This window comes from Macrobrachium rosenbergii, chromosome 30 (assembly GCF_040412425.1).
Source record: "Macrobrachium rosenbergii isolate ZJJX-2024 chromosome 30, ASM4041242v1, whole genome shotgun sequence".
Taxonomy (NCBI): Eukaryota; Metazoa; Arthropoda; class Malacostraca; order Decapoda; family Palaemonidae; genus Macrobrachium; species Macrobrachium rosenbergii.
The window spans coordinates 33,181,929-33,191,928 of record NC_089770.1 but is presented as its reverse complement, the minus strand read 5'-3'; the positions used below and the strand labels follow the sequence as shown (position 1 = coordinate 33,191,928).

At 37.4% G+C, this 10,000-nt stretch overlaps 2 protein-coding genes across 2 annotated transcripts in view; one reads left to right on the top strand and one right to left on the bottom strand.

Moving 5' to 3' along the window:
* Positions 1 to 10,000, bottom strand: part of Ogg1 (8-oxoguanine DNA glycosylase) — a 510,811-nt gene that overhangs the window by 119,569 nt on the left and 381,242 nt on the right. The gene's annotated exons all lie outside the window — the stretch shown is intronic.
* Positions 80 to 4,791, top strand: LOC136854804 (lectin-like). Its single transcript, XM_067131359.1, has 4 exons — positions 80 to 280; positions 974 to 1,148; positions 3,486 to 3,588; positions 4,360 to 4,791. The coding sequence occupies exons 1-4, from the start codon at positions 80 to 82 to the stop codon at positions 4,514 to 4,516; spliced, it is 636 nt and encodes a 211-aa protein (XP_066987460.1). The 3' UTR covers positions 4,517 to 4,791.

The window sequence follows — 10,000 nt, the reverse complement described above, 5'->3', positions numbered from 1 at the left end:
CATTGCCTTAAAACCTGCACCTGCATATTAGTCAATACTCTCTCTCTCTCAATTAATCGTTTCCTCTACCTCATACCAGATGAAGGCAGTCTTCGTGTTAGCATTCGTCACAGCTATGGCGACCGCCCAAATCTACGGCAGCCGGCCCTCCTATACTCCCCCGGGAGGATTCTACGCGGCGCCCGCCGGAGGATCCAGGCCAATCCACGGAGGAGGAGGAGGAGGAGGATTTAAACCAGTGCAAGTGGTTTCGCACGGCGGAGGATTAGGCGGTGGGCTGGTAGGTCTGGAAGGTTGTTGAGGATTGATAATGGATTAATGGGAGCGTTTACTGAAGGAGGGACAAATGATTACTAGTGATTAGTAATGGAGGACTGAGGATTTATTGTGGATTTATTGGTGTCTTTACTGAAGGAGGGACAGACGATTACTCGGGATTGATAATAGATTAACAGAAGTTTTAAATACAGCAGTTACAGATGATTACTGAGGATTAACAATGAATTAATGGAAGTATTTAATGAAGGAGTGACAAATGACTGATAATTAATATTGGATTAATGGAAGTGATTACTGATGGAGGACAGATGATTATTGAGGATTGATAATGGATTAATAGAAGGTTTTCCTGAAGGAGTGACAAGTGATTATTGAGGATTAATAATGGATTAATAAAAGTTTTTACTGAAGGAAGTGACAGATGATTACTGAGGACTGATAAAGGATTAATAGCATGATTATTGAGGATTGATAATGGATTAATAGAAGTTATATTCACTGAAGGAGTGACATGTAATTACTGATGCTTAACTCTGGATTAATAAAGTGATTCACACAGCAAACAATTGATAATGAATTAACCGAAGTTTTAGACATAGAAGTAACAGCCAGTTATTAAGGAATGATAACGGATTAACGATTGATCAGTACAGTGGGGGATTAACTCGTCCTACAAATCCCATCCCCTCTTCAGGTCGACGACTCGTACGGAGGCAGCGACTACCACTTCTCCTGGCGCCATGATGGTGGCCAGAAGTACGAGTGGGGTGCTGCCAACCACTACTGTGCCAAGCTGGGTCCTGGGTGGTACGGCGTCAGCATCGAAACCTGCGACGAAGACAAGTTCATCGACAGCATCATCGGTGGAGGTGAGAGAGAGAGAGAGAGATGTGTAATGGTTTAGGCCTCTATCTTTTGGATCTAGAGTTACTTCAGACTGTAGTCCTATATCTTACGGATCTCAGTTAAGCGAGACTTTAGTCCTATGTCACCTGGGTCTAAGTTACACAAGACTTTACTCTTAAATCTTCTGGATCATGAGTTAGCGAGACTTTAAACTTATATCTTCTGGATCTTGAGTTAGTGAGACTTTAAACTTATATCTTCTGGATCTTCAGTTAGCGAGACTTTAAAGTTATATCTTCTGGATCTTCAGTTAGCGAGACTTTAAACTTATATCTTCTGGATTTTGAGTTAGCTAGGCTTTAAACATATATCTTCTGGATCTTGAGATAGCAAGGCTTTAAACTTATATCTTCTGGATCTTGAGTTAGCGAGGCTTTAAACATATATCTTCTGGATCTTGAGTTAGCGAGACTTTAAACTATATCTTCTTCTGGATCTTCTGGATCTTCAGTTAGAGACTTTAAACTTATATCTTCTGGATCTTCAGTTAGCGAGACTTTAAACTTATATCTTCTGGATTTTGAGTTAGCTAGGCTTTAAACTTATATCTTCTGGATCTTGAGATAGCAAGGCTTTAAACTTATATCTTCTGGATCTTGAGTTAGTGAGGCTTTAAACTTATATCTTCTGGATCTTGAGTTAGCGAGACTTTAAACTTATATCTTCTGGATCTTGAGTTAGCAAGGCTTTAAACTTATATCTTCTGGATCTTCAGTTAGCGAGACTTTAAACTTATATCTTTTGGATCTTGAGACTTTAAACTTATATCTTCTGGATCTTCAGTTAACGAGACTTTTTTAAACTTATATCTTCTGGATCTTAGATCTTCAGTTAGCGAGACTTTAAACTTATATCTTCTGGATCTTATATCTTTATCTTCTGGATCTTCAGTTGAGACTTTAAACTTATATCTTCTGGATCTTCAGTTAGCGAGACTTTAAACTTATATCTTCTGGATCTTGAGTTAGCGAGGCTTTAAACATATATCTTCTGGATCTTGAGATAGCGAGGCTTTAAACTTATATCTTCTGGATCTTGAGTTAGCGAGACTTTAAACTTATATCTTCTGGATCTTCAGTTAGCGAGACTTTAAACTTATATCTTCTGGATCTTCAGTTAGCGAGACTTTAAACTTATATCTTCTGGATTTTGAGTTAGCGAGGCTTTAAACTTTAAACTTATATCTTCTGGATCTTGAGTTAGTGAGGCTTTAAACTTATATCTTCTGGATCTTGAGTTAGCGAGACTTTAAACTTATATCTTCTGGAAAGCAAGGCTTTAAATATATCTTCTGGATCTTCAGTTAGCGAGACTTTAAACTTATATCTTTTGGATCTTCAGTTAGCGAGACTTTAAACTTATATCTTCTGGATCTTCAGTTAACGAGACTTTAAACTTATATCTTCTGGATCTTGAGTTAGCGAGGCTTTAAACTTATATCTTCTGGATATATCTTCTAGATCTTCAGTTAGCGAGACTTTAAACTTATATCTTCTGGATCTTCAGTTAGCGAGACTTTAAACTTATATCTTCTGGATCTTCAGTTAGCGAGACTTTAAACTTATATCTTCTGGATCTTCAGTTAGCGAGACTTTAAACTTATATCTTCTGGATCTTGAGTTAGCGAGGCTTTAAACATATATCTTCTGGATCTTGAAAGGCTTTAAACTTATATCTTCTGGATCTTGAGGGTGAGACTTTAAACTTATATCTTCTGGATCTTCAGTTCTTGAGACTTTAAACTTATATCTTCTGGATCTTCAGTTAGCGAGACTTTAAACTTATATCTTCTGGATTTTGAGTTAGCGAGGCTTTAAACTTATATCTTCTGGATCTTGAGATAGCAAGGCTTTAAACTTATATCTTCTGGATCTTGAGTTAGTGAGGCTTTAAACTTATATCTTCTGGATCTTGAGTTAGCGAGACTTTAAACTTATATCTTCTGGATCTTGAGTTAGCAAGGCTTTAAACTCGTATCTTCTGGATCTTGAGTTAGCAAGACTTTAAACATATATCTTCTGGATCTTGAGTTAGCGAGACTTTAAACTTATATTTTCTGGATCTTGAGTTAGCGAGACTTTACACTTATATCTTCTGGATCTTAAGTTACGCAAGACTTCAGTCCTATATCTTCTGCATCTGAGTTACCAAGCTGCACAATTTTAATTCTTATTGTTCCTTAGTCTAGTCTCACATCTTCTGGATCTGAAATCAGCAAGACTTTGAAGTCTCACTCAAGTCTTAAGTTTTCCGGATCCATTTCAGACTTTAATAATAATCCATCCTCTTCTTCTTCACAGATAAGCTGGAGTACATCTGGACCGGAGGCAGTTTCGAAGGATACGGGTGGAAGTGGGCCTCCGGCGCCCCATTCGAAGGTCTTGACTGGTCCTATACTGGAGGGTGAGTGAGTTACCTATATCAATAAAATAAAATTTAAATTAATTAATAAAGTTTAAAGTAATAAAGTAACTTGGAATAAAGTGATTTATTACTTATTAGTTTATAGCATTTGTAATTGCCTTAAAAACATCACTACTTATTAGATTCATCTGTGAACTGATGTTTTATGAAGCAACCCCTTTAAATCCCTCTCCCTTGTTTTTTCAAACCCCTTAGGGGTTCGTCTAAGTAAACCTTTAAAAACCCCTTGGTTTTTCAAAACCCTTAACCCCTTAAATCCCCCTTACTACTTCAAACCCCCTTAGGGGTTCATTTAAGTTACCCCTTAAATCTCCATACTACTTTAAAACCCCCTTAGGGGTTCATCTAATTAACTCCTTAAATCCCCCATACTACTTCAAACCCCTTAAGGGCTCATTAAAGTAACCCCCTAAAAACCCTATTCTACTTCAAACCCCTTTAAAAATGCCCTTACTACTACAAACCCTTTAAGGGTTCACAAGCCCCTTAAAATGGCTGTGAACACCCTGGAAACCCCTGATCTAAGGTCAGCTAGCACCTGACTGTGCCTTGGTGGTTTGGTGTCAAATATATGGTGTATTAGGCCTAGGGTGGCGATCTGACACCACAGGGATGTAGTGGCATTCCTGCACCATAGTGAGGTAGGCCAATGGTAGCGTTCCTTCACCATAGCAATGCCATAGCATGGTAAGCCTAGGGTGGTGTTCCAGACTTGCGGCTAACTGTCTCTTTTTGCATCTACCCCTACAGCGCCGGCATCCCTCAGCCGGACAACAGGGAGGACGGGAAGGAGTTCTGCCTCGCCGTGCTGAACTACTTCTACCAGGACGGCATCACCTGGCACGATGTGGCATGCCACCACCTCAAGCCTATCATCTGCGAGAGGAGGAGCCACACCTACGGTTAAACCCTCTGCTGCTGAGCGGTTTAGCTTTATCCACAGACCCTGATTAAACTGCGACGAAGATGGAAACGACTTGGCGCTCCCAGTTATATGATTATGGTTTAACCTTCCACCTTTGACTTTGAGTACTTGATTGTGGTGGGCCTAAAAATGACGGAAGTTTGGTTTTTTATGCTTAGAACGACCCTTGAATAATTCATCTCTAACTTATAGCTAAGATTTAACTCAAACTCTGAACGGTTTTATTCCACAGCTTCTATCTGTCTTATTTATAGATGTTTATTGATACCGAAAGTGTTTATATATATACTTTTAAAAAGTAAAATAAAGTATCTGGGTGTATCTAGATAAATGTGTTTTCTTAGCGAATTGCCTTTCTTATGTTATTAAAATTAACAATCGTTGTTGCTATCCACTACATTTGAGTAGCTACCATGTACATAATTCATGAAAAATGTCGAAATATATTTATAAAAATTATCAAGGGAACTAGGCCTAGTGAGGTGAGTTTGGTCAAGTTTGACATTGACAGTTAATTTTGTCTGCTTTTCTTAATTTTCCGCAAATTCTTTTGTAAAACTTAGCAAAAATTCGTCCCACATCCATCCTCAGCCTATTCAAAGCATTTACCACATTTATTTCCCACAATTAACCCCAAAATTTCCAACATTTTTAAAAGCTTCCCCCCGAAGTCTCAACATTATCTTAGTCATAGTAAAGCCTTATTTCGAAGCACAAAAAACTTATTAAAAATTTTGTTCGTGTGGATTTCCATGCACAAGAGCGCTCATGCGCGCACCTGCGCTAGGAGAACATATCTGTGAGGTTTCTTCTTGTTATTTAAGTTCTTGGTCGCATTTAAGTGTTAAGATATGAAATTTTTTGAAAATATTCTGATCGTAGACGGCGTGACCTTCTCTGTGTATGGACGTCAATGAAATGGTGAATAGGCCCGTGACCTCTCTTTTTGACCTTTCAGAGGTCAGTCCTTCATCCAATGAGGGGTCAGGGTGGGTCAGCATGAATCATAGATATTTATTCATCATTAATAAATTCATATTTTATCTCCTGAGGATGAATAACGCGTGTGATAAACTTGCAAAATTTAACGAACAGGTGGAAGTGGCTCCCTTTTGGTCATTTCTGAGACAAAAATGGCTTAAAATATTCGTCCTTTTTCGTTTGCTTGGCCGCAAACGAAGCTCTCCTTTGCCTCCTTTGTCTTCCCAGTAAACGCCTCTTTGATTTACACGTCCCTCCCTATTCCTCTGCCCCTTTACAAAACTTTATCTTTTGATGACAAAGCAGTAAAGCACAAGTAGTGTCTTTTTAGCCTAGGACTCAGGTCGACATCGAAAGGAAAAGTGAGGTTGGGTTCTTCGGCTCACTGATTGGGACATTCTTCCCGAAATGTCAAACTGCAGGCCACAGGGAACAGACAGGTAAGCTGCTGGAATGGGTAAAGGAGGGGGACTTTATCTGATAAAGGTGGATTTGCATTTTAACGAAGAAATAAAAGTTTAAAGTTTTGGTCTCCGACAAAAAAATGTCTGACAAAGTCATCCTGCTTTGGAGTGAAATTCTATGGTCAATTTCCAATAAGGATGGACGAGGAGGAGGAGGAGGAGGAGGAGGAGGAGGAGGAGGGAGGAGGAGGAGGAGGAGGAGGAGGAGGAGGAGAGAGAGAGAGAGAGAGAGAGAGAGAGAGAGAGAGAGAGAGAGAAAACGGCGAGGTAAAGAGAGAAAGAGTGACAATGAAGAGAGAGGTTGTGGTAAGCACTTTCTCACCTAGACAAAACTTTCGCATATTATGATCAAAGTTACATAGAAAAAAAAAAAAACAAACAAACAACTACAACTTGGTAATCAGTATTTTCAACAGAACTTCAGCTATGGCAACCATAAATAGCAATTAATTCAATTCCATGCTGAAGTTGCTCTTCATAGAAAATACAAAAAGAATTGGGTCATGATCACAGGACAGTCTTCTGAGGATGTTGTGCAGTTGGAAACTCAGAAGTTCCAGAGAAGATGCAAAGCATTACTACCCTAAAGCAATTTTTGTATTTTAATAATATAGTTACATTTTTTCTATTTATCAATTCGTTAATTTATGTTTTCTTTTCTAATACCTAATCTCTTCTTCCTGTATTTCCTATTACCTTCAGTTACACCTTTCTATTGAACACCATATTCTTTGAAAGCTTGAATTTCAGGTTAATGGCCTCTTTGGGCTTGTTCTTGTTCCATATGAATAGGGTTCATTGCCTGAATAATAATAATAATAATAATAATAATAATAATAATAATAATAATAATAATAATAATAATGGTGAATGTGATGGTGAAGAAATCAACAATGGTGTAAATGTAAAAATATATTTGAGATATATAAAACAAAACAGGTGACCCATTGGATGACTCCCCATGAACGCTCGAGGAGGCTAGCTGCAAGATCTAGAAGAAACAGGTCTCATGCTCCCGCGAGGTGATGACGTCATCTCTTCCGGTCAGTCCTCCTCTCCACGACAACTACCAACTGGCGCATAAAGTTTTTATGTGACTTTGATCAAAATACTCGGAATTTTTAACAAGGATCGATTGAAAAGATTTTTTTGTCCTTTTAATATTTGTTTATAAACATAACTAAATCAATTGGTGCTTCATGTGGTATATAATTATAAACCTCCAAAATAGCATGACATACCAGATTTGCATGTTCATGCGTTTGTATTACATGAAAAATTTTTTACATGATTTCTTTCATTTCTTTACTCTAGTTCTAGATACTTAGGCTACATCTGCTTCTCTTAATATGTCTGTTAAGCCTCATTCTGAAAAAATACTTATTCATGCAAAATAAATTACAATTTCACTTGGTAAATCTTTCACTGCCAACTGAAGCTCAGATGCCAGCGTATCGATACACCCTTTTCCTTCCCTGAGTGTTTCACCATGAACTGCTGCTTGCAGAAACACATAATGCTTTGGATGTCTGTCATCTGTCCACTTAAGGCTGTTTTGGCTAATCAAAGCTTGAATTTGTGTTTTACTAAACATAGGCATTAAGATACGCTCTAGCTTCTAATCATGTCAAATTCATTGTTTCTCTCAATTGCTTATTCTCTCTTTCTAAAGTTTGTATCCGTTGTTTCAGTTCCTGTTGAGAAAGTTCTCCATTTCCGTAGTTATCATTATCTCCTGAAACTGAAGCCCAGCTTTCTCCACCTGCTAAAGTTTCATTTCCATCACAAAGCAGTTCGCCTATTTCCCTCTTTCTGCTACGCTTAGTTGCCCTACCTTCTCTTCCAGAACTTGCTGCTATTATGCCTGAAATATCAGTAATCCTTGTATTATTAAATGTCCTATCTAGAAAACCAGTTCATTTACCTATGCATGTGTGGGTGTTGTTTATATATACTCAGGTTGCTTTCTGACGTAGGCTAACTGGATATTTATTTCTGACAATATGCACAGACATTACCTGTTTCATTAAAAAAAAAAAGTGTCATAAGTGTTAAACAAGGAATTATAATATTTTGGCAACTCATGGTTAATAGATTATGAAATCATTTACGAGTTGCTTCCCAGACGTAGGCCTAACTGAATATTTATTTCAGACAATTGTAAAAAGAGACTGCTTTTCTGCAATTGTAGGTATTAAACATTCGAAATATATAGATAATTCTTGTTTTGAATAAAATGTTTCCTGGTAAACCTAAAACGATGCTGACACTGGTGCAAAATATCAGGAAAATGGCTACCAAAATTGGACTACTCCTATCTTACCAACATACTGTCACTGGCAATGCAATGCATGGTAGCTATCATACAGTACCTTTATGCAGACAAACTGAAGGCACGGCATCATTCTTCAACTGTTTTTTCGAAACATTAAGAAGGCGGATTTCAATTCGTCTTTAAATCATCATCTTTAAAATGCGAAGAGCAAATGAGGGGACATTTTGGTGTTAATCCAGATTAATAACTTGCATGCAATTATCATTTTACCCTTGTTTCTTTATCGTTCGGGAAACTGAAAAGCTAATCCCCTTTCCTCTTGTTGCTGGCAGTTATTGCAGCCGTAAAAGGCACAGTTATCGGCATTATGTCTGCCTATCAAGACATGGAAAATATTTGCTTCGCGTCCATCAAGATCTTGGCGTCCACTGGATGACATTCGCGTGAATAGTGAGAAGCGCGGGACCGGGTTTCGTGACATCAGCACATGGGGTACGAGACCTGTTCATACCAGATCTTGGCTAGCTGTCTCTGCGGAAACGGTGGTGTTACCTGAACTACAGAATTGGCCATCTTCAAATTACGGTCGTTTTTTCTTCTGTCAACAGCACGTTTTCGACTTTTTTCAAAAGTTTTTACTTCTATGAATGCTTTAGTGTTTTAGCAAGATCGAAAGGGAGAATTGATCAGGATCTCGAAAGCTCTCGTTTTGTATTCATATTTCTAATACATATTTACATTAAAAAGAGTCTTTTGAATGTATGACGCAATTTCTTCACCATTTCAATGACTCGTCACTGCTATAAGTTTTTAATAATAATAATGTTAATATGTGGCATAATATTAATAATGTAATAATAATAATTAGTGCAGAGTTCTCTCTCGGCCTCAGATTCAAAGGACACAGAGCATTTCTGTGGTTTATTGGTGTTTTGCCTTCGAAGTGAGAGTAAGTTATTTAGCTTTGTATTATCTATTATGTTGACAGGTTCGACGTGTAGAATAAGATGCAGTGGAAATAGATTATGGCGTTGAGGGTGTTCTGAAAGTCTTCAGACAATTTTTTTCTTTACTGAAAACTTATGAGAGGAAGAGATGGATTATCTGAAATATAATACTGATCCAAATGCACCTATTTTACCATAACATTCTAAAAAAAAGTTTTCTTTATAAAAGATATCGTTTCATTATCTAAGGACAGTCACTGTGTGATAGAGAAATTCTCCATAAAATTAAGCGAATGATATTTGCCTTCGGTAATTATCAGTCAGTACCATATTCAACAATGGAATCTGTAAATCAAAGGTGATCTTTGAGTAATAAGCAATTAGTGTTTGCCTCGGCGACTTAACGCACTTTTCTTTAAACAGGCTGCCAACCAACATATTTGACTCAATTTCAATGTTACACCTTTCTGAGATCATCAGAGTAGACTTACTGATCCTCACTCGGAAAAGACCTCTCAGATATATGATCTGCAATATTACGCATTTCAAGACGAATTTTGTGGCAAGAAGACTTACGGTTATTATGTACTTACTGCAGTGAAAGGATAAATTTTTCTTTAAAAAAATATAGTTATATAATATTCCATTCGTAATTCGCAACAAAAGAACAAGAAAAATAATCCAAATTATTTTTTTTTTTCATTGGGAGGAAAATGGTAAAGAACATAGATTTGATTCTTTTGGGAAAATCTTTTTCTGAATTAGTTTTCCTCAAGGACACTAGACTGACCAACTTTCA